At 33.2% G+C, this 26,695-nt stretch overlaps 1 protein-coding gene across 2 annotated transcripts in view; it reads left to right on the top strand.

Moving 5' to 3' along the window:
• CDH19 (cadherin 19) overlaps positions 1-26,695 on the top strand; it is a 58,463-nt gene that overhangs the window by 20,263 nt on the left and 11,505 nt on the right. For both annotated transcript variants that reach the window (XM_019625893.1, XM_019625892.1), the window contains exons 3-8: positions 33-327; positions 7,921-8,040; positions 11,187-11,351; positions 13,805-13,986; positions 14,675-14,928; positions 18,180-18,301. In XM_019625893.1, the coding sequence (XP_019481438.1) occupies positions 33-327; positions 7,921-8,040; positions 11,187-11,351; positions 13,805-13,986; positions 14,675-14,928; positions 18,180-18,301 (1,138 nt within the window). The remainder of the gene's footprint in view (positions 1-32; positions 328-7,920; positions 8,041-11,186; positions 11,352-13,804; positions 13,987-14,674; positions 14,929-18,179; positions 18,302-26,695) is intronic.

The following is a 26,695-nucleotide window of genomic DNA, read 5'->3' as shown; positions in this document are numbered from 1 at the left end:
TGGAAACTAAATTATATCTCTTGCACTTGCAGCTGAAATCTGACATAGACAATGGAAACAACTCTTTCCAGTACAAGCTTTTGGGAGCTGGAGCTGGAAGCATCTTTGCCATTGATGAAAAGACAGGTGACATATATGCTGTCCAGAAGCTTGATAGAGAGGAACAGTCCCTCTACACTCTAAGAGCCCAGGTAATAGACACCACTACTGGAAAGGCTGTGGAACCAGAGTCTGAGTTTGTCATCAGAGTTTTGGATATCAATGACAATGAACCACAATTCCTAGATGAACCTTATGAGGCCATTGTACCAGAGATGTCTCCAGAAGGTATTGCATTTAATTTCCATCAAACATATATTAACATTGAAAACAGATGTAAGATTTTGAGCATATGTTTTAGAAGTGAATTATTTCAAGTTCTACCTTTGTACCTCCTACAAATGTGTTAAGTAAAATATTGGAAAAATTAACTATTCCTTAAAATTTTGTAAGCAATGGTGCTACATATCAATTAGTTAGTTGTCTTGTTAAAATATAATTTCATCCTTCAAAACAATAGAAAAAAAGGTTAAACATGTTTATTTGAGTGAACTATAAAATTCTTTAGTTTGTTCACTGACTGGTTTCTTCACTATAAGAATTTGTTTTCTAAGATAAAATGTATTTTCTATCCTAAAAGAGCACAACCCTGAAAAATACACATTTAAAAATAGGAAAAGCCAATTTATAAGACAAAAATACTCTATGCATCAAAATGATGGAACACAAAGACTAAAAACATAATAAATTGGTTGAGTACCTCTATGCAGTTGCACACATTTTCAAGTTCCTTTTCAAATTCAGTATTAATTTTATAAATATTTTAAATATAGCAGATGTAGGGGAGAGTCTTTTCCATATGATATTTGAATTGACGACCATGGGAATCAGAAATGTCTTTCTAATAGGGGGAAAGTTTTAGTATGGAATGCCAAATTTGTCCACTCACTCACAGAGTCAGAAAATTTTGACACCACATATATAGCAAAACTCAATTTATAAAATTTACTTATGTGTGATAAACTTAAATGTGATTTAATTATTGTCATTGTTATTTAAATTTTGCTTACATGCTTAAAAACTGTTTTACCGAAGCGTATGATTCATTAGCCTTTCACTCTAAAAATGTATATTCCATTGTGCATTTTCCTGATTCTTTGTTATTTGGCATTCCAGGTAGCAATTTCAAGCCCTCTTTTTTACATGATTTCAGAACATAGGTCCTCAACTACAGCATGAAGAAAGGTAGCTGTGTAATGTGTATCAAGAGCAGTTATCATTTGCTTTAAATGATTACTATTAAAACACATTAATGTTGTTCTACTTGGTAGCTAGGTAACAAGATGTTTCTTCTTCCCCCTCAGTCCTCCTGCTTCTTGTGATTTTCCTCCCCCTCCTTCAACAGGCATATATTGATACTAACATGTAAGAAAACTTACATGTTCTCGTAGCTTGTCTTTGAGAGTGGGGATTCAACTAGAAAGGAGGTATACGAGGTAATTGCTAGTATGGAAATTATATTCTAGTTACAAGACATATGTTTAATAAACAAGGTAATAGTTGATACCTTATTTTATGAAAATGTTAAGTATGATGATGATTAATTGACTGAGGGAAGTGGGGACATGATAGGTGGTGATATTTGAAGGGAATGATACAGAAACGCATGGTGCTATGTTCTAGGGAAAGATTGCCATCGCAGGGTGACGAGAATTCCATCATGAATTACGGGAGTTGTTGGCCTGCAGGGAGCATGGCGGGCGTGATGATGGGTGAGGCGCCCTTGGAAGAGAATGTGGGTAGAGAAGAGAAAAGCATACATGGTGACTTGACTGTTAAGCAAATGGGGGCTGGCTGGTAAATTGATATGAATGGGAATGGCCAGTGATGCAAGAAGAGAAAGACATGAGAACAGAGGTTGCAAAAGGCCCTCCAACTGTGTGGAGTGCTTCTGTGAGGTTCAGTAACATCGAGACCCAGTGGTGCCTTTTGATTCAGCAGGTTGGCGGTTTTGGTAAGAGCCACCTGGTTGAGTTTGTGTAACTGCGCATGATGGAGATTATCCTATTGCATGAATGGTAGGAGAAGAGGAGGTGACAATTAATTTAGCCAACTATGCAGCAAGGAGAAAATCGAGATGAGAGGCACTAGGTAGGGAGAAATGAAGGTAAAGGGGATTTTTTTATCATCATTTAATCGTTGATTATGATGGGAAATTTAATAGCACAGTTAGATACAATAGAAAAACGATTCAATAGGAGAGTATTTTTTAAGCAAAACAGAAGGGATATAAGTGCTGGAAAATTGTTGTCGAGACTAGAAAGAGCCATGAAGTCTAAGGCAACAGTAGAGGGGACAGATTCAGGTAGGTTGGCTGATAATAAACCACCTGATAAGTGACTGTTTCCACTTTATCCATGAAGTATGAGACAAAGGCGGTAACTGAGAGCAGAGAGGTGCAACTTCAGCTAGAGAAGAGGAGGTACACAATGGCGATTTTGCGAAGTTGGGGAGCGGGCCCACCGCGGGATTACAGTGTGTGCAACACAGCATTTGTATGATGGCACCAAGTGTAGCCACTCTGTGGTAGATGGAATAGCGGTCACAAAACACGGGTTTGGTCTGTAGCACATTTGGCTTTGGCAGATGTCTTGATGCTTTTGCAGTTGGAGGATTCTATACATATGAACCGAGTCAACCTGTGTAATTTAATACATCCCGTGAAAGTGCCATACAGGGTTCAGGCTTTGTATGGGATCATACTAAAATCAATGAGCACTTTTTATGCCTGTCCATGGAAGGAAGGGGTCAGCTGAATGACAGTCAGCTGCTGTCACAAATGTTATCAAATGTGGAAATAGTGGAATATCCCTATTGCTCTGTCCACCATTTTATAGACAGTTCCCCTCTGAAAAGTTCTTACACGTATTAACTTTGCTTCAAAGAAACCAGTGAAAAATATTATATGTGATTTCTCTCAGTCACATATTTTCCTCCATCTCAATATTTAATTAATGAATAATGTAGATTCTTTTGCCTGAATATATCTTCAATTCTTCATCTTCTTTCTAGTAAATTGCCATTTAATAGGTTCTTGAGTGTTAATCTCGCTTCTAAATTCCCTACCCACCTATTTTATCTTTTACAAAGCAGTCAATGAAAACATTTTATTCTCTGCTATCTTCCTTAAATATATTTGTGTTGCACTGAAGTCTACCACCAATTATTATATTTGAACCTATACTTTGAACTTAGAATTTGTTGGAATACTGAAAGGAATTTACATTTGAGGATAATCAGAAGAGCAAACCAAGAAAACTACAAACTACATGTTGCTTATTTAGCAAATAATATTTATTTCCAAGTAATGATGGGCTTTTACTAATTTATTTTTTAAAATGCAGTTACTTTCACATTAGAACTACCAAGTGGAATTGAGATAAAACATTATGTTTTTCCACTTGTTAGTCTGGGTTTGCAAAGTTATTATTTTTCTTTCATATAAGATGTAGGACCTGATAGGCCAGGGGTCACACAGGTATAAAGTGATTAAGTTCTAGAGATCCAACATATAGTACTCTTACAGCACTGTATTATTTACTTGAAAGTTGCTAAACAAGTAGATCTTAACTGTTCTTACCACAAAATATAAAGTTGTGATTATGTGAGGTGTTAGAGGTGCTACTCACCTATTGTGATTATCATTTCCCAATACATATATATATATGTATCAGTTTTCAAGTTGCACACCTTAACCTTATATAATGTTATATGTCAATTACATCAATAAACCTGGAGTTAAAAAGAAAATCCACTTTAAAAATATTTATCATCAATATGACACAAATATGTCATGTTGTAGAGCCTTTATAAAAAGAGAGTAAATTCAATTTATGTAAAATGCTACAGATTTAGATAATTTCAATGCTTTGTTTTGTAAATTGTAATAAGCATTAACATGTAGCAGAGATTTCTCAGAAAAATAAAAATCTTTCTTAAAATACATCAAATATGAAAATCAGATTCTATGAAGCATCCTTTTGCACATATGAATTGAAAGCAATGGCGATTATGATGGATTACTCTTTATACTCTCTTTGAATATATTATTGTTTACTTTCTTAATTACAGCCCAATTTATCTCATTTAAATTTTCTCATATTATTAAAAGTAGAGATGTCAAAACTACAACCTAAGGATAATAAGGATGACTGAATTTTCAGGTGACTGTGGACAATAAAACAAAAATATTTGAAGACTACTTTGCACATTTTAGGTTGACAAGTGGGACAACATCTGTTTTTTGAGTTTTATGTGGAGGTTCTAGGTTGTAAAGTAATTGCATTTCAAATGTAAACACAGTAAGAATAGGCTAATCAATACTTGTAAATAAATAATAATCCTTGTACTAATAAAATAAATAGCGTGAAGGAGTAAGCAGATGCACTGATTAAACCATTATTTCCATCATAAATTTGATTTCTGAAAATTATACTTTTACCAGATCATCGAATGTCTTATGTCTGTTTTTGTTGTTACCAAAATCATAGATTCAGACTGTAGGTCCAAGTAATATTTTAAAATTTGTGCTGCTTTGAATTTGACAAGTCAACATCCTCTCAATAAATTTGTTTCAGGTTAATCAAAGTATACTTATATTAAAATGGCACATAAAATAGCTTTGTTATTAGACAATTTATATCTTAATTCTAAGAAAAGCCTGTTAGTATTTTCACCACTAGTTTTAAAACAAAATTTTACCTGGTAAAATAAATGAGTCATTTTGAAATCTACAGTTCAAATCTTGGCATTCAAACACTGTATTAAACTGTAGCACATTGTTTATTTAGTATTCTATAGTAGATGTAAACTTTACATAAAAACATATTCTTATCACCAGCTACTTCTGTTTTTTTATATGATATTAAATGAGTCTACTTATCAAGATTTATCACTCTTTTACATTTTTTATGTAAAAATGTAATCACTAGAAGATAAAGCATTCTGTGTGAAACATGAGACATTATCTAATACAATTTTGTTACTAGTATTAAACAACATTTGGGTGAGAATCATCAGTATTCTGTAATACTCTGGTTAACACTAAAATCCATATAAATCAACATTGACAGAGTTACATTATTCTTACATTAGGTTTTACTCTTAATGGGCAAATAGGTTTAATGTGTTGGCAAATTATATTGGTGCTGTCAACAATGCTTTCAATCTTCAAAAATTTTGTGTATTTTTGTAAGTTTTTGCACTTATTATTGTCACAGAAAGCATAATTTATATGCAATATCTTGTGTGCAATAAATACTTTACCGCAGATTAATATACCATTATTTTACTATAATATGCTATCTGTGTCATAACAAATGAAAAAGTATATCAGCAAATACAGATTATGATACAATAAACTATGATTTTTCTGTAAAGCACCTGCTCCAATTTTACATCTTGCATCACCTGCATAACGATATGTTTTTGCAATACAGTGTCTCTGATAAAATACGCAGTCAAATATCTTAAATTTAATTGCATAAAGGCATTTGGAAAAAGTAGCTTTAAGTTTCAGAAGCTGGCTAAAAAGACACTGATTTTAAATTTGCATTTATGAAAAAGACTCTCCAGGGTAATATAGGTAAATGATATCAACTATCAATGTACTAATAGAGCCCAGAGTTATTAGATTGAGTATTATATTTGTTTATTATTGGAACAAGTAAGCTGAGAAATTATCTTATTAAAATATGATTCTAAGAGAATATTTTCTGTAGTGAAACTTTGTTCACTTAACAGAATAGATATAAATAGATTGAAGAGGACTTTTAGACAGCAAGTGCAGGTATTTGACCTTACAAACAAGATGGCTGTCTCCAATCAAGCTAGAGTGTCTTGACTCAGAGATGCACACCGGTATATAAACCCTTCAGTTCCCAAGAGAAGGCTTTTTTTCCCACTTTCTGGTTTGTATTCTTTGCTAACTAAATTTCAAGGATCTAGCCAATTTAAAAATTTAAAAGTTGCCATCAATTACCCAATTCTAATTATAGGATGGTGTCTTAATGGCAGAATCAGAGGGATTAAGGGTGAGGCAATTCAATATACACATAATTAGAATATTGCTGCTTTTCTATACATGAAATCCTGGGTGTCATTTTGCATCATCATAGTTGTTCTGATGTAGTGATCTGAGCTCCAGTTTTACCCAGGGCAGCCCTGCTTAACCCTATTCTATTTTTGGCATCTTGTCCTGGAAGCATTTGTCCCTGACTTTTTATTATTTTTAAATATTAATAATAGGTGCATTACAATAAGCCACAGTGAATTTGGAGGACATCTGTTTCTTTCTTGTACCTTTTCCACAGGGTGTAAGTGTGTTAGAAAGCCTGAAGTTCTAATACTAAGAATTCCTTTTGATCAACAACTAACCATACAATGATTTTGACTACCATTTCTGAAGCTAAATACAGAGAGTCTAGTTTTGGAAACTAGGGGTGAAAAACCCCTATGGAAAGAAATGAAATGGAGACATAAAGAGGAAATGTAGGGAAGTAAATGGATGTGTACACAGAAGGGTAGTTAAAAGAATGTCTTGCCTACTACAAACCTATTGAATAGAAGTCCTAAGAAGGAGTTTCTTGGAATAACTCTTCACAATGACTTCAGGACTATATTAATTAATTAAGATAATTTACATATTACACATGTAAGTTTAAAGTATATGATGTGTTAATTAGATACATTTATATATTACAGTATGATTACCACCATAGTATTAGCTAAGCAGCTCCATCACGTTACATAATTATCATTTCTTTTCTCTGCTAAGACCTCTAAGATCTAGTCTCTTAGCAACTTTGAAGTTCATAACACAATATATTTGACTATCATCACTGTGTTGTGCATTAGCTCTCCAGAACTTACTCATCTTCTTACTGAAAGTTTGTACCCTTTGATCAACGTCTCCCCAAACCAACATTTTTATTCCTGAAGAATCAAAGAGCTCCCTATTAGAGTGTCTCAGTTTATAACATTAGACTGTAATGAAATAATTCACAATGCTAGTTGTAAAGAAAATCACAATGGCTATTCGATTTTGTGCCATTTATGTTGTCATTCTTGCTGAAACACAACATTCTGTTTTAATAAGTGCAGATTTTCAACAAGGCCCATAACGCTAGATTCCATAAAGATAATTTAAAAGCTTAATACTTTTAAAGAAATATTTTTAACTTGAGCATTAACTTTAAATGTACAAGTACTTATTTTTCATATTTTTATTAGTTGTTACTGGATTTTAATGAGCGTGCTTACCTTATCAACATCTGGCAGATTTTGCTTTGCGCTTTTTTAAAAATAAATCTTTAAACAGTAGGTATTTTTATAGAAGAGAATTAAACAGGAAAAAAATATAATAGTTATGCCCATCCTCAACTTGATACTATTTCAAGCTCATTTAAATAATCTGTTAATATTTTATCAACATTCCACAGTTTCTGGGGGTACTCACAATATGGTTTTTGAAGAAAAGTGTTTCCGATTAACTTTTGATTCCTCAGCTAATAACACACCTTTGAGAAATCCTGAATTATACATAGTAATGGATGGTGTAATAGTTTCATTTCATTATGTCATAGATCTACATGTTTAAAAATCTAAATTACATATGGGAATTGGAGCTATTTTGTATGAAGTTATATTCTCTTGTCTATACAGAGAGATATTATGTAGTTTTATAATTTAGAACAACATGGGCTAGTCTGCCATTGTATATCATCACTGTACTTGCTGAAGAAAGAATGCTTCACAGAACTGAATTCATTGTTCAACAAGACTGCGCTCTTACTTTCTTGTAACTGTTTCTTTTATCTTCAGGAACATTCGTCATCCAGGTGACAGCAAGTGATGCTGATGATCCATCAAGTGGCAACAATGCCCGTCTCCTGTACAGCTTACTGCAAGGCCAACCGTACTTCTCCATTGAGCCAACAACAGGTATTTCGGAACGAAACAAAGTGCAATTCAGCCTGATTCTAAGTAGGCAAATCTGAGAGCAAAAATTCTCAGCTTACAAACGTGTTGTACAGCGGACGTGGCGTTATACATGAATAAATAAATGGGATTCCATTTTAAACACTGAATTATTTTTAGTCTTTTAGCTGAATTCTCTAATGTAGAAAGATGGAATTTTACACACCCATATCACAAATAGTTTGTGTAGGGGGTATAAAACGTATGTAAGAATTCTTGCAAACCAATTAGAAAAATAGAGATGACCCAATTAAAAGATATGGGGAAAACACATTTCCAAGCAATTGAATGAACGTTCATATACAAAAATTCTGCAAGTGTATTAAAAATACTTGCTTCATTGATCATCATAGAAACTAACTGAAGCCACCAGGAGATGCACCTGCACACCCAAGCAGAAGAGCTGAGATTAAGCAAGAATCAATGGCTCAGTGTAGGCACTGGTAAGAGGCATTCCCTTTCAAAAAGTGTAGTTGTTTATTTTATGCATTTTTGTTTTAGACAAAAAAATAAATTTTCTAAACTTTCTTCTGCAATTTTCATTAATCAATACTTTATAAAATATGTAGGACAAACATTTTTCTCTTATTTTAAATATGTCCATTGAATACATAAGAATTATGTGACACTAATTCATTTTACAAATATTGATTGCCATGTTCAAAACAAAGATTAAGCCCATATAAGTCCTGCCTTTAAGAGCTTATAGACTCTATAAATAGAAAAAGAAAACCCACCCCACCTAAGTACATAACTAATGACCAAGAATGTGGCAAGAGTCCAAAGAAGGAAAATTCTATACTTGTTAATGAGGCAAATTATTATTTCCATCTTGGTGACATGAAAAGCTTAAGAATAAAGCACTTTGTTAGACTTTTCAACCTCTCTTATTGATTCATTCATATTGCAAATATTAAATGTCTCAGCCTTTCTCAATCATGGTTTCTTGAGAGAATTGGTTTCTGAAAAATACGACTTGAGCGGCTATATTCTTAATTCTCCCAAGGATGGTACTTAGCTTCCATTATTCCAGATGTACAGGACAAAAGCTATTTTCATGCATGCAATGGACTCCTTATGACAGTAGGCTTTAATTCCCTCGCACCATCTTGGTTGAGAATAGTTGACTATGTAACAGATTTTGTACATCATACTAAGCTTACAGTGGTATAACATTGCAAGTTTAACATAATAATAACAGAAACAATAACATGGACTCTTCTCTCTCGGCACTTACAAATATATATTAAACATGTGAATATTAATGAATGCGTACACTCAGTCTGTGAACATCACTAAGGGAAACACCCAAGGTTCAATGAGGGAAGGAAAGTAAGGACTACGTCAGAGTGCGTGGTCAAGGCTGATACCATGACGCCAGAATGAAGAGCTGAGCCCGAAGCCAATGAGAAGAGAGGACGGAAGAGAATTCCAGGTCATGGGAAGAGTGTATGAGAAATTACCGACACAGGAGAGCGTTGAAGCTCTCTAACGAGAGGCCAGTGTGGAAACGCACAAAGGAGGAGGGTAGAAAGTGGGACCTCTAAGGAATAGACACGTACTGGGCCATACTGGGCCTTCCTGACAATTTTAAACACTGTTGTTTCCCAAGTTAGTTAACGCTATTAGTTGCATTAATGGAGAGATAGAATGGACGGCAAGACCAATGAGAGCCAGGACACGGAAGTGGTGAGCTTTGGGTGATAAGAGGATCTAGGAATACACAGAGGGTGCCAAAAAATGGATACACATGACTTGTATTCATCTTTTGTTATCGGTATGTATTGATTATTACAATTTTAATCGTTTTTTTTCTTTTCTTAAGACATGTATACCTTTTTTTGGCACCCTCTGTATATCCTTTGTTCAGTCTGAAGGTGAGAAGTTGTAAATACAGTAAGCATATTTCATGGAAGCCCGTGCACATGGGGAGCCTGTACATTCTCCTCACTCTGCTTGACTGATCGCTATGCCTTTGGGTGTATCATTCCGAAAGCTCCAGTACTGTTCTCCTTTGCTGATATGAAACACATTTTGCTCTTGAGTCACTCATGGGGAGGTACTAGCGGCATCTGTTTAATATATTCAATAGTTTCCATACTGATTCATGTAAGAGATTATAATTGTGAAACACTTTAGTCCACAATTAAAATCTTGTCACAATGTGGTCCAGTTTATCCATTATTTTACTGATATCACAATTTTTTAAATAAATGCTTTTTTCCTGGACACATTTAAGGATTGGCCATTCTTTTTGTTATCTTTTTGTCATGTGTTCCCCCAAATCTTTAGGACTGCATCCCCCTGTCCTCTGAGCCATCTGAAAAGTTTCCTAGTTTTTGTTTGTTTGTTTGTTTTTGTGATGAATAACTTTTTAACTAATTGCTTTTATAGAAAGTGAACTTGTATCCATACTTATCATGGTTCATCTTCAGTTTGAATATCTGTGTATATATGTATTTCAGTGTTAGATTATGAATAACTGTGGGTGAAAAACCAACCCTTGTTTATACATCATGACTCAAAATATGCAAAATAGACATCACAGGTGGACAATATATTTTGCATAAATTTATACATTTACCCATAATGAGCTATCTTCTTCCAAGTTAAGAGGAAAAGTTAATTGTAGCACACTAATAATATGTTAGAGAAGATAGCAGAAAATAGATTGAGGTAAAAATAAGGCATTCTTGTTCTCTACCCATGGGTTATCTTAACATGGTATTTTATGAAGGGTCTAGTAGTGTTCTTAATTTTGTGCTGACACACTAAATTCTAGGCAGAGTTGTTAATTATAATTATGTTTTTTTTTTCTCCAGAGCAGTGTCTGGCATTTTGTAGTGGGTTCAAAACATGTCAAAAGAATGATTACATGAGGCCAGCCGAGTGGCTCAGTTGGTTAAGAGCTCGCTCAAGAGTGCGAGCTCTGAGCAACAGCGGTTCTATTCCCGACCTGATCTGAGCTGCCGCTGAGCTGCCAACAGGTGGCAAGAAGGCTCAGCTAAAAAAAAAAAGAATGATTACATGGTTGAATTCTTAAGAAATGAACTAAGAACATGCCATGGGTAATAATGAAATAATAATTGGAGTTTATCACATTTTTAAAGGAGTCATAAGAATATCTTCTCAGACGGATAGAGAACTGCAAGATGAGTATTGGGTAATTATTCAAGCCAAAGACATGATTGGTCTCCCTGGAGCACTGTCTGGAACAACGAGTGTACTGATTAAGCTTTCTGATGTCAATGACAATAAGCCTGCATTTAAAGAAGGTAAGTAGAAAGCACCTCAAATTTTTATTATAACGTAATTATGAGTATGTCGAATATGTGCATCTGTTCGTTCTCATTCTAAAACACTACAACAGTACTAAAATTGTATAAAATAAATCTGTTGATTATTCTAAAGTGTGATTATTTTCATTAGGGTGAAAAGTCAAATGCCAATGAGAAAGGCATATGTTATTTTTAAATTGCTTCTGTAACAATTCAGCACAAACTTCAGGCCTTAACACAAATTTAGTTATCTTAAAGACCTCCTTGCAGGCCAAGTAGCATCAGGCAAGGTGTGTCTGCAGGGCTGCGTTCCTTTCTGGGCTCCAGAGGAGAATCCATTTCCTTAGATTTGGGTGTTGGCAGAATTCACTTCATTGCGTTTGTAGGTTTAAGGTCTCTGTGTCCTTCGTGGCTGTGAACTAACTGGGGGTCATGGTAAGCTCCTGGAGGCCTCTTTCTGGTTCTCGTACTCGTACATAACCCACAGATCTCAGAAGCAGTGAAGGACATCACATTCTTTTCTCACTGCTATCTCCCTGACCCACACATTTGCTTTTCTTCTGCTTTTAAGGACGCATGTGATTAGATGGGCCCACTTGGATAAACCAAGACAAAACTCCACACGTCAAGGTCAGCTGAGTAGCAGTCTTAATTCCATCTGCAACCTTAATTCCCTCTTGCCATTTTAGTAACATATACATGAGTTCTGGGGTGTTAGGAAGCAGATATCTTTGGGAGTCATTCTCCTACCTACTACAAGTAATGGTTTTAAATGAATGTACAGTCATACCTTGGTTTGCAAGCATAATTTGTTCTGGAAGCAAACTACTCGTTTTGCAAGACATCGCTCATTTACCAAGTTAAAATGTATTAGAAATGTTTGCTCGTCTTGCAGAACACTTGCAAACCACATTACTCACAATCCAAGGTTTTAACAGGATAGGTCACACCTGCTCTGAAAATTTAAATAGTACAAGTTAAATCACATGCTGTGCTTCAGAAGGAATTTCTTGTTAAATTTTTGGGAGGATTTTCTTTTCTAAGGAGTTTCTTTTTCAGGGACTTCTGTCTTAGCTACAGAAACACATCTGCAAACATTTCCAGAAATCATGAGCAATTATCATGCTAGAAGGGAAATTTGAGATGCATGGAGCAAAGAAAGAAGCAGATCAAACACATACACACAGAGACACACACATACACTCACTCCTAAATGATGCAGACACTATTCAGTTCACTCAGTTTGCGCCAGCCACAGACCGATTAAAGCTCTGACTTTTTGAGAAGTATTAGAAGTCTGAATTTATGATTTCTGCGCTTTCATCCAATGTGCCTTCACATCTGCTTTTCCTATGATCTCACTGGTCACTATTTCAGGTTTCTTTCCTTCTCACCAGCTTGTTTCTGGCATCAAGCCTTGGGTCTCGTCTCTCTCTCTTCTACATGGACTCTTTGGTGTTCTAATCTAGCCATGTGACTTTAAATGCCTCCTAAGTACTGACAGCTTACACGTATGTACTTCCAGTCTGAAGCTCTCTCATGAATCCCACACATGTACAGCCAACTCTCTACCCAATGTGTTCATTGATCTATATCACATACACTTAAAGCTTGCGATACAATTAATTGTGTTCCTGATCTGCATCCCCCCTCTTCTGAAGCTTCCCTTCCTACAGATTTTCCCTTCTCACAAACAAATCCAGGCTTTACACTGTTCAGGCCAAAAATATCTCACCAATTCAATTCAATTCAATTCAATTCAAACTATCCAACTCAGATTGTGCAGGGCCAAATCCATTCCAAACTGAATGACTAATTATGGGGCTGCCAGGAAAGTCATGACGCATTTTTGCATTGAAACACAGAAAAATACGTCACAACTTTCCCGACGACCCAATAGTTCTGCACAATTCCTGCTAGTTCCCAATTTTCAATATTCTATGAGCATGTGTGCACGCACGTACACACACACACACACACACACACACACACACACACTAGGGATGCCAAAAATGTATACAAGTAGATAATTTGGTCAATGTTGCTCAAGCAGTAATTTGCTGTAATCAGAAGTGCCTGGATGCTGTTGGTAACCACTTTGAGCACCCTTATAATTGTGGAAGTTAAATATGACTTGTATTCATCTATGTTATCGGTATATATTGAGTATTACAATTTTAATAGTTTTTTTTCCTTTCTTAAAATGTGTATACATTTTGTTGAACACACACACACACACACACACATGAAGGGGTGGGGGGAGAGAGAGAGATAGAGATGGAGGGAGGGGGAGAAAGAGAGAGAGAGAGAGAGAGAGAGAGAGAGATTTAGAACATGTACCTGGTGGCAAGGGTGGGTATGGGATTTCCTGCAGTCTGAAAAGGGTGCTCTAGTTGGGGGACTCTTAAGTTAATTATTTATGCAACATATCTTGAATTTTGTTTTTAAAGGTTTACACCGCATGACTGTCTCTGAATCTGCACCTACTGGCACTTTTATAGGAAAAATCAAGGCATATGATAAAGACATTGGAGAGAATGCAGAAATGGATTATAGCATTGAAGATGATTCACTAACATTTGACATCATTACTAATAATGAGACCCAAGAAGGCATAGTTATATTAAAAAAGGTAGATATATTAAAATGATTTGCTTTGCAGAATAATGCAAAATCAAAGCAGAAATACTTACAGTATTTCGTGTAGCCAGTTAGTTTTTGCTTTATTAAGTAATAGAAATGAGATCTTGTCATTTATAGTTTAGGGAGACAAAGAGTTTAGAGATGAGAGATAGTTATTACAGAGCTTCTTGAATTATGTGTTTGCACAGTCTTTTAAAAAAGATTTCAAATAGAGGACAGGCTTTTTGAAAAGATCTTAAATGACAAGAAATTAATTCACAATTCCAAAAGATACTTATGCCCAGACAAGTATAATTTTGAACCTAAATTAAAAAATCTAGTGATTATCCCAAAATATTTTATAATAGACATAAATACCAAAATACACATAGGGATTTGCTATGCTGCTTAATGCTAGTATCAGAGGAATCCAAGTCCATCAAAAGTAAACCCAAACAGAAACAGATAATTTGACAACTTTCTAAGTACAGTAATACCTTGGTTTGCAAGCATAATTCGTTCTGGAAACAACTACTCGTGTTGCAAGACATCGCTGGTTCACCACCTTACAATGTATTAGAAACATTTGCTCCTCTTGCAGAACCCTCATAAACTACATTACTCGCAATCCAAGGTTTTACTGTAGTGCCTTGGATACTGAAGCCATGTCTTCTGTGCATGCTGTTATTTCTTTGCAGAGAGTGGATTTTGAGCGCCAGAACCAGTATCTTATCCCAGCAAGAGTTAAAAACCGCCATGTCGATGAGCAGCTCATGAAATACCACGCTGAAACCTCCACCACCTTGATTAAGGTCCAGGTGGAAGACGCTGACGAACCTCCGGTCTTCCTCCGCCCCTATTACATGTTCGAAATCTTTGAAGGACGCCCCCACGGGTCTTTGGTGGGCATGGTCTCTGCCACAGATCCAGATCAGAGGAACTCTCCTATCTGGTACGTCTGGAAGGCCAGCTGTGCAGGAATGAGTGAATGGACACCCATTAATTTACATATAAAATTTCAAGCAAATGTCACTACGATATATCTGTATTCCTTTACGTGGCATGTATCAAATTTGCAACAATTTAGACAAGTTAAAATAGGGAGCCACACTGCTGGTTAAAGTGCAGTAAAATACGTAATTGCAAACATCTGAGAACTAGGTAACCACCAAGTAAAATTCAATGCAACCGATTCTAGTAATTGGGGTAAGGAGGTGCAGGAAAAGAAACCCTTAGTATGCCAAGTCAGAGAAGTAACAAAGCTGATCCAAATGTGGTTCATTTAAATATTCTTTAATTAAATGAGATTCAAAATTGAGAAAGCTTTTTATGGGATACGACTTCAAGGAGTAAAAATAAATCTAATTGGTTAGAAATAAATTTCTCTGATACAATTAAACAATAATTTCCGTTATTCAGCTAGTCTGTTAGACTCATGTACTATATTTTCTTCTGTCTTTTAATATTCAAATTGTAGGTCTGCTTAGAAATAAAATCAAAATAAGTTAACTTTTTGTCCCACCACCTCCCCTTACTCGTCTATTTTCTACACTTCACAGTCCAGAGAATTACACAAACCTCCAAGCATTTATTAAGATGTTGTCTCTGCTGTACTCTTTGGAAGGGCTACAGATACAAAGAAGGACTTTCTTTAAATTTTGAGACAGAAGGATGCTTGCACTTCTCCACTGTAATTTCTAACCATAAAATACTGCCTTCTAATATATATATATATATATATATATATATATATACACACATATATATACACACACATATATATAGTATGTATACATATATGCATATGTATATATATACAATTTCTTATTTAGTTATAGTAATTTTAGTAATAAATGTTTATATGTAATATATGCATATAATTATAACCCAGTAAATCAGTTGTTTAGATTTTTAAATAGTTTGTCTATTAACCCATTTATCTTAGAATATAAAGAATATATAATTTTAAGAGATACTTTAAAAAGTAAGCTGTATATTATATTATCATTTATAATAATACTGTGTTGAAAACAATTTAAATATTAAATCTTAATGGTATATATAAGGCAAAGAATGTTGAATGATGTACAACAATGCCTATGAACATAGATAAAACATGGCATGATTTTAAAAGATAATACAAAATTATTTCAGTTGTATGTTTACTACAAGTAAGAATATTATGTATATAAGAGACAAATAAGGAGCCACACCTTAATATTAACAGAGGTTGTATTTTACAGCATTACTTCTGGCAGTTACTTGTTTATATTCTACCAAAAAAATTTGTACTAGCAATTTATGTCGTTATAATAAAAATTAATTACTTTTGAAAATAGTTTGTGAGCACCTATCAAAACAATATATATTTTAATGCTTTTTCTGCATATTCTTTCATTTAGAAGTGTCTTTTAAATAAAGTTGCTTTTCATATATTAGGATCACAAAATTTTTTCCACTTGGTAAAGTTTGAGTTAGCAAATGTTCAAAATATATAATGAAAACAAAATTAGATGTATATAGATTTGGTTTTCATGTGCCTCATTTTCTTCTTCTTTGAAGTGGAAAGTACTTTCATAGTCATACAAGCATTAAGAACAAGATATAAAGGCATCTGGAGAAGCATGCAGGGAAGAATCACTTGTTTATTTCATTCTGGCAAGAGCTGTTAGCAATGAGAAAACATCACATAGTCACATTTTATTCATTCAGCATTTTTAGAGGAATGAATAGTCTGTAAAAGGAAATTTGAAGTGAACCAAAGATTAATCTTCTCTAAGCATCAAAACTTCACACTCTAAGCTTTTTTAGCTGAAGCTCCTTCTAAAGTGTTTGCAAACATATTTGCTTTCTTAAATTGTGTGTATTGACTATTATTTAAAATGTCACTGCTGACTCAAGATCATAATTATTAAAAATTTTTATTTGGAAATAAAACTCTCTAACTTTTGAATTGTTTTATTTGGAATAGTATATTATAGAAACTGGATATTCTAGATATTTAATACGAAATATTAACTGTTAAACTACTGTTTCATTTTGTCAAGAAATCTCTTAAGTGGAAAATGTGACCACTTGTGAAATTGTAAGTAAATTGCTTATAAAAGTTTAAAAATGAGTAGAGTTAAAACTGAATTCCTCTAAAGCTTAATTCTTTTTAATTTCTATTTTAATTGTCCCCAGAACACCAAGCTACAAATTAGTGACATTTTTAGACACCTGTCAATTCAAGTTTAAAATAGTCTCATCTTTTGTCACATAATTATGGGAAACCTCATGGATGTCTCATCAAAGTCTTCCAGAATATCCCTGCAATGAGACACCATCACTGAACCCTAGTTATTACTCTTTTTAAATTTTTATAATTAATCATTTGCAAGCAGATAAGACATGCTGAGTACTTCAAAGGCTTCTGTTATTGTGGAGCATTTTCCAGGCTTTTGCAGGAGGGAATTTTATTCTCTGACTCCTTTACATACATGATCTAATAGCACCTTCGATATACTTTCCTTACTTTTGAGGAAGATAGGTAGATAGATGATAGATAGATAGATAGATAGATAGATAGATAGATAGATAACAGATATAGATGTAGATTATCTAGACATAGATATAAATATATGTAATAAATAAATACTTTATTTTATTAAATGGTATCAAATTGTTTCCTTTAAGCAAACAAAAACAAGCATTTTTCATATGTCAGTAATCAATAAATTATAATCTGATGCAAACAACTATGTGGTGCAGAGAAGATACTCAGAGCATCCAGGCTGATAATATGCTTTATGTTGCTTCAAATAAAAAACAAAACAAAACAGGTTCTCAAGTATTACTTTTTAAATCCATTCATTTGGACTTATCCTCGTTTTACAAATGACACTGTATCATTTCTTTTTAACCAAGTTATTCACCTATTAAAATTCTCTCTTGGGAATGAGAATGAGTGACATGTGTTTAGATTTAGCATACATCAATTTAAATCCGAGGCCATTTTAGTTAGTTAGTTTGTTTTTTTCTAGCTCTGCTGAGTTGAATCTCCAATATAGTGATGTGCCTTTCTGAAAATTGTTCAGCAATAAATTAACTATATGCATTTAACGATCTGTCTTATTGTTTAAAAAGGCTGTTATGTATCAGTGTTATACATAGAAAACATAAAATTAAGAATTTTTATTTTAATTTTTTATTTTTGGGGTACAGGTATTCTATTACCAGAAGCAGAGTGTTCCGTATCGATGACAATGGCACCATCATCACAACTAACCCTCTTGATCGAGAGACTAGTGCTTGGCACAACCTAAGCATTATAGCCACAGAAGAATGTAAGTACTCATCTGGGAACTGCACGTTGGTTCACCAAACTTTTTAAACCATTCAAGAATCTCTGAACATAGGGACAAATGCTAGCTTAAAATATTATTGGGATTAGAGTTAAATGATAATTTATGTCAATTCATATATATGTATTTTATGTTATTATTTTAAAATAAGAATATATGCTCATTTCTATTACAGCTTATTAGTATACTTACTACTAAATATCTTTAGCTTTTTTATGACAATATATAATGTTTAGTGCGAGAAATAAATCATTGAAAAACACAATAAAACAAAATATCCCCTGAAATTCTAAAACATTGTTATGTAGTTGTATATCTTTATAATATTTGTCATGATACATTTTTATATCAATTTAGAAAAATTGAATATAAATTCTGCAAGTTTTTTTTCAGGTTTGGCAATATTCTATATGGGTTCTTTTTGAAATTATGAGTTTAATGAAAAAAAGAAATTTTTATGTACATTTCAGAAATATATCCACTCTTAAAACAGCTATGAGTAGAAAGAAATTATAATAATTTTATAGGACTCTCTCCTTTAGAGCAAATTTTTTAATTTAGAGAACTGTTTAATTAATGTTACACATTGTTTTACTACTATACAAGTAGTAATGAAACTATTGACTTGGAATTAAATTGTTTAATTTAAAGTACTTTCAAATTGACTAGTAATATTGTACCATTTAGTCATAATCAGGTTAGACTGACTCAGTACAGGAGGAAACTGTTCTGGCATCAAACACAGAATTCCTGTGTCATGTACTATTTCTAGAATGAAATGTTAGCAATATTCTTGGGCATTAGGGACAAGGTGACATTTCAGGGCAGCCTTTTAAAACTTAGTCATTTAAAAATAATCATATTTCAATGAAATTATGGGAAATTATATGAAAGATTCAAATAAGAAGCATTTATTGGGAGTCTGTATCACAAAAGCAATTATGCATCAAATGAAAATCATGTTGTCAGTTGTGCTGATAGTCACATTTTTAATAATCAGTCATGACCAGACCAGTGTTTTGTTTTGTTTGTTTGTTTGTTTGTTTTTTCAGAAATAGGAGACAGATGATTCCATTTTCAGGTTGTAAAAAGTAGAAAAAATTATTCAGATTTATCGCTTGGATAATGCCTTGAAAATTATCAATCAATTAATTGGGTTTTAAATCAATCATATTAATTCGAGTTCAAAGGAATGGATATAACACTATATAAGACTTTCAAATTATTCCCTCATTTAGTCAATGGATTTAATATGCTACAGTAAAGGGTTAAAATTCTAAAAACACAATGTTCTAGAATGCATCCTTTCACACCTGATTTTACATAATTTTTTAATAATCTTGTCTACTTTCTTGGCTTTATTTTTGAAAGCCTTTGCACATGTATCTTATTCCTCACTTTGTTGAGCAGTTGGCCAGTGAAATGGTGGGGTGGAAAGCATGTCTTGAAAAAAAATTTTATATATATATATATATATATATATATATATANATATATATATATATCATGCATCAAATAGCTCTATGGAAATATTGCAGGGGAACTGGGTTTTGAATTTTCCCATTAACTGAAAAATAAAAGATGGGAGCAAACATTACAAGGGAACAAGTGTCTGATGCCACAGAAGAAATGTCAAGGAGTTTGGCTCAGAAAACACAAAGATGTTTATTCTAAATGCGAGGAGCTTGTATAGATTGGGCATTTCTGAGAACAGATTATTTGTAATGTCACTATTTACAAAGCTATTGAGAGAAAGAATTCAAATAAGTTCAAGAAGACTAGACATCTTTAAAGAGAGTCTTTCAGCTAAGAGTCTAATAGCTTTCAGCTATTAAAAGAGCATACTTTATTGAATTTATATAATTATCCACTGTAAGCTTAGTTAATATTCAAGGTGGGGTGATTTGTAAGAATGCATCATTTAGTTTTGTTAAAGTAGAAGTGCTAATACTTGAGTTATTAGAAATAAGAATCTTGAAAATTTATTATGTGTACTCTGAGATACCAAACATTAATCTATTATGAATTAATAGGGAAAAAATGATGAATAAATGGTATGAAAACTTTGCAAGATAATTTAATTATATCTGATCCCGTTAACTACTTGAGTACTTTTTATTAGCAGGATGTCAGGAAGATCTCTAGAGAAACATTGAAGTATTTATTTCATTGCCTTCTTTTAATATGGTGGGAATAAATTGTAGCATTACAAAATGAAACAAAAACTGCCCAGATATTTTTGTTGCAAGATAGCTGCTGTCCATAAAAATTACTAAGTCACTGTATGTATGTACATTTACATATATAGCATAAACAAAGTATATGGTGTTATAAATATTATAATTATGTCATTATATATTGTATGCAAAAGTGATATCCAAATACAGAGGGTGCCAAAAAATGTATACACATTTTAAGAAAGGAAAAAAAAACTATTGAAATTGTAATACTCAATATATACTGATAATGAAAGATGAATACAAGTCATGTTTGACTTCTGCAATTGCAAGAGGTGCTCAGAGTGGTTACCATCAGCGTCCAGACACTTCTGATGACGACGAACTACTGATTGAGCAACGTTGACCAAAGTGTCCATTTGTGTACATTTTTTTTGGATCCTCAGTATTTAGAGACCAGCACAACAAGAGTAATGAGAGGTAACTTTAGCCCTTAAGTTCTACTGCTGCTTATCAGCTGATCAACAGACTTCACAGTATTCATAGCAGTAAGGGGTGTATGCGTGTGTGTGTGTGTGTGTGTGTGTGTGTGTCTGTGTGTGTGTCTATGCACGTGGGTGTCTGTGTGTGTCTGTGTGTGTGTCTGTGCATGTATGTGTGTACACATATACTATTCAGAAAATAGAACTGTTTCAATTCATTGTTTACAAGATTACTTATTACATAGGTTTATCCCGAAGACCATGGATATTGTAATGGTCTATATGTCAGAGAAAATAACAAACAATAACAGCAATGACAGTAAAAAACTAAGTATCATTTGTGGTTCACCCAAATAAAAAAGTCCTAGCTTTGTCACTTCTTAATTGTTTTTTCAGATGTTTATTTATAAAATGTCTATTTTGCAAGGTGGTATGAGTATTGGTGAGTTTTGAGGATTTACATTTTATTAAATATTTTACTTTTATTGACTATAAAAGATTATTGCAAATACATATGAATATAAAAGTAAATATATATACACACTTTGTCAAAATCTTTGCATATAATGGCATTTTAAAGCTATTAATAAAAATTTGAAGGAAAACATTATTCCTATTTTAGAATTCAGAAGACAAGTCTAAAACTTCTGAAATTTATTTTTCCAACTCGTACGTGATGAGGCCTGGAATCAATTACAATCAATGATATCTGATTGCAAAGTGTATGTCTTAACCCTACGCCCCGCTATGTCTTACTGAGGCTATGAAAAATTACACAGCTGTCACTTACTGTATTCTGATTTATATATGCATAATAATCTTCACAAGGCCTTTCACTTTTTTTTTCATTTTGCTCCTAAATGACAATAGAGTTTAGCTACAAACTTATTTCAACTAATTACTCAAATGTAAGCTTTCGATCTGTTCAGGTGACTTCATCACAGCCAGTCAGTAATCTCTGCAAATATGTTAGCTAAATTCCCCTTTGATGCTGATTGCCTACGACTCTGCTCTGAGGTGTGTCCTACTCATTCTGAAGTGTTTGCTTCATCCATGTTCATATATCAGTGACAGCGTGTGTGGCTAGTAATGCTACGAGTGGTTTAAGGGGAGTTCAAGAGATGATTAGATTTTCAAATAGATTTTAAAGACCATGGCACTATTGTGCTTAAGTATGTTAAAAACATATAGGTTTTCTTTTTCAAAATGAATTTGCTCTTGAAACAGTAAAGCCATAATGTATTTATTATTTTATATTTCAAAGTTTTATATTTGAAGACAGCAAAACAAATTACATGTGACATTTTAAAAAAATAAATTAATGGATCTGAGAATATTTTAGTTCTCTTGAGGAAAAGCAAGTAAATCAGCCTTCAAAGTGAATTCTGAGGAAAAAATAGAATAAAACATGAAATTTAATAAAAGTAGATATGTGCATTTAGATATAGAATTTCATAAAATGTGATTAGATCAAGGTTGAAATTACTACATTGAAACAAAGTAACTATTTTGTAAAATTTCAAACTTAACATTTTGTGAATTATAAAATATTGTATTAGAAGAAATAATTTATAAGTAAAAGATGATTTAAAATGCAATCAAGAGAAAAATTTTAAATGCCTGTCAAAAGCAAACTGAATATAAGCTAAATATATTTATGTTACATAGAATTTAACCCTTAGAAGTTAATCACTATTTCAGAAATAAATTATTAGGAATGTTATTAAGTACAAGAATTATACAATTCATGCTGATCTCCTGGTGCTATAAAATTAGTTTTCCTAGAATTAAAAAAAAATACTTTTAGACAAAGTATTTTTCTGATAATCTAAAAATACAGGCACCAATAATTGAACTAAAAGTGTTTATTTGGGATCAAAGGAATTGCATTTCTGGATGTACAGATTCAGGCATAAGCCCAAAGCATATCCTCCACCTCCACCCTGCAGGAGAGAGACTCAGGGTCTTTGTCAGAAAAAGAGGAAGATGAGGTAAATTGTATTAAAGAGGTCCTAGGTGCTAGATGAGGTAAGGTTAGGTTTGTACGTTATAAACTGTTTGCGATTCAGTCATTAGGCAAAAGGCTCGATTTGTTGGTTAGCAATTGGGTCATTGGCAAAGTCCAATTTCATCAGCCCTATAAACAGAGTATTCTCATCCTTATTGATTTCATGGAAGATTGGTGGTTCAGTCCAGTTTGGAAGACCCAGAAAACAAGGTGTACAGGGCAGTTTCTCAGAAATGACTACACTAGCTCTCTTTTAATATGGCTCCACTCATGTCATCTTCCAAATTCCCGTTATTATTATCATCATATACCTGAAAAGCTACAGGATGCAAAATGCAATTCTAAAATGAAATAATTAGATACATATTCTCAGACCCACATAGTTAACATTCATTGAATTCATCTTTGAAGAGATATTTTTGAGAAAAATTTGTTTCATTTTAAGGGAAACTGGTTAGAAAGAACTTCTGTAACACCGAGTAACCAATTTCCATAGTTTTTCCTCTCTTGATTTTTTAAATGCGTATAATTAAACTTATTTTAGAACAATTTTGGAGAAAATATTTGTAAGTGCCAATTTCTTATTACTGTGATATCAGTAGTAAAAAATAATTGTTTGACCATTCAAGTCTCAGCAGTAATATAAACAACCACCTAAATAGTGGAAAACAGCATGACATAAAATTCTTTTTAAAAACACTTACTGCATGGGTTAATTACCTAGAAGCTTCCAACATAACAGTTATGCTGATTATAGGAAAGAGACGTTCCACTGTGACATGTTTTTCCAGCAAATGCAGTTACTAGGCTTAATCTCTTTCCTGGAAAATGTCCCAAATTAAGCAACAAGCTATTTATTTGCATGCCAGCTAAGTGAATGAAACTACTAACTGCTCTAAAAGGACACTGTGAAGATATATGTATTTTTTAATATAGTCATGCCAATGGATTAATTTGAACATAATTTTAAACAGATTTCTTTGGAACAAATGATAAAAAAACTTTAAGTGAAGTTCTTGCTATTTTTCTTACATTTATTTGTATCTGAAATACTTTTCCACTTTGCTTAGCTAAGAAAAACGTTCTGTGGTGATCTATATTTAAGCCATTAAAAAACAAGCCTTAAATTTTGATTCATTCCACCTTGAAATCTCTAGCAATATCTTTTCATATTTTAATATTTTATTTATCTATTTTATCCTGAATATAACACAATAGAGAAGAGTCTCAAAACATCTCTTAATGGTTTATGTATTTCCTAAAGGCTATGGGTTTTTCGTTTTTTTTGGTATGTCTGAAACCTTGCAATTTTAAATTTTTAATTAAATGAAAATTGCAGTTTCTATCATAATTGCAATTGTTATTTTTTGGGAAAAGTAGTTAGAAACAAAATATCATCCCAGCCCAGAAAAACCTTTCCACAAAAGTGGCATTGAGGTAAAACAGCTTTATAATTAAGAAGCATTAAAGCAGAATTAAATGTGCACAGGAAGTCCACTCAGGGATTGCCAAAAACAGAGAGAAATCTCAACATTTTACAGAGCTGGCCAGGTACAACCTACTGCCTGCATGTTCTCAAGATAAATAATTCCCAGCCTTCATTTGCAGGACTTACCACCAATGTGTCACACGTAATTCATCTTGAATTCACTAAGTAGTTGGAATGACCATCTGTGTTTGCTAATTGGCGTCATCCAAATGAAAAACTCAGCTTTTCATACCTTTATGAGCACGGGTAGTTTTGTACTTTGGGTCGAGGCGTTTGCTGAAGTTTGGCTCCTACCTTCCCACAGAAACTGGAAGGAAGGAACACCACCTTCCCTGATAATTGTGTTTCAGAGCTGGCTCCCAAACCTGAGAAAGACAAACCTGGGTCTTACATTTGGCAAGAGGTTTAGTTAACATTTTAAAACGTTCACATACCTTTCAAAGATACAAAGAACTTACTAGTTTTCTAAGGTAAATGTTCTTAGAAGAAGAGCAGGAAAGTCTTCTTCCTTATTTTCAGCATAGAGAATTAAGGCCCTTTTTAAAAAAAATATCGTCTTTGCCCTTAAAAAACTACAATTGTAAATATAATTATTTTCCAAGAGCAGAAGAGCACTTAGATTATAAATAAAAGCGTTAAGAGAAACAAAGAAACCTCCTTCTTCTTACTCTGTAATTGTATGTGTCTTTTCCACAGTATTTTTAAATAAAAAGAAAATGATTTAAAAGAATGTTATGCAAGTATAGACTATATTATGCTGCAACTTACTTTTTTATCATTTCACAAAATATCATGTATACCACTTCTGGTTAGTAGACAAATAAAATAATGAAATTTAATATTTATTGTTTATTTATATGCTAAGTAATCTTCTAAATGCTTTGTATGTATTGATTCATTTAAACACTATAATAGTTCTATAAGGTAGTTACTAGTATAATTTCCATTTTTACAGAGAACCAACTAAGACAAACAGTAGTTAAACATTTTTCTCAAACAGAACCAAGATTAAAATCCATTTTTAAAGGTCACAATATCCATACATTTACTATGGTGACTCATTCATTTTTAATAAGCACACAGAATTTCATAGTATGGTTATAATTTATTTCCCCAGTTCCCTTTTGATAAACATTTGGGTTATTTCCTGTTATTTGGATGTGATGTAAACAATTCAGGAATAAATAAATGAACTCCCTGTGCCTTATATACTGGTGCCTTGAACTGTAGTAAAAGTTTCCCAAACTAATTACCGAGGTAAAGATACGTGTAATTTAACTTTTGTTATCTCTTGCTAAACGAGGTTCTATTATAAAAGGTTTACACCCCCATTGTTTTGCAGCACACCACCATCACTGGCTCTGTTTTTCATATTTAACACAAATGGCATGGACTAAGTCATTATTTTCCTCACTTCTGGGGGGCTAGAGCCTCTGTGACTATTACAGTGCAGCATACATGTGAATATGTATGTGAATATGATGGTACAGCAGCCTGTCTCCACTGTGGACAGTTTTGCCTCCTGGGACACTTGACAATGTCTGAGGACAATCTTGGTTATCACTAGTGTGGGGATTGCTATTGACATTTAGTTAGTAGAAAGCAAGGATGCCGCTGAGCTTCTTAAGTGCACAGCAAATCCCCCCAAACAAAGCATTATCCAGTCCAGACTATCCTTAGTGACGAGGTTAAGAAAGCCCGGGATGAATCATTTGAATTTTCTCATCTGTGAGTTTCTAGTTTGGGAGTAGTTCCCATGAATTGTCTTTTCCATATCAATTCTCAGGATTTGAAATTAAAACTGTTACTATTTCATCTTGTGATGCAAACATTTTTTTTCAGATTACTGTTATTTTGTTATTATTTTGGCTTTTTAAAAATTGTTTTTGTCGTTTAAATAAGGTTTTTAACCATATTTTCCCATTCCTTTATGGTTCCTGTATTTCTTTGCCCACTTAAGAAAATCCTCCCAACTGAATATATATCCCGAACTTTAGATTTTATTATGATTATTTTATTTTATGAAATGTATGTAGATCATTACTCCTTGCCCATTTTTGTTTTAAAAAATTACAGTGAATGATGGCAGCATTAAGAGCGCTGAGTGCTGGCTTCTTATCTGCCTTTTCCACGTCAACTATGACCTGAGGCAAGTTATTTATCTGTAATTTATGAAACAGAATGGTGTCTCAATGTTTTTATCAGTAAATTTGGGGAGGA

The sequence above is a fragment of the Hipposideros armiger genome, unplaced genomic scaffold (genome assembly GCF_001890085.2).
Source record: "Hipposideros armiger isolate ML-2016 unplaced genomic scaffold, ASM189008v1 scaffold_642, whole genome shotgun sequence".
Lineage (NCBI taxonomy): Eukaryota > Metazoa > Chordata > Mammalia > Chiroptera > Hipposideridae > Hipposideros > Hipposideros armiger.
This window is presented reverse-complemented; position numbering and strand designations above follow the sequence as displayed.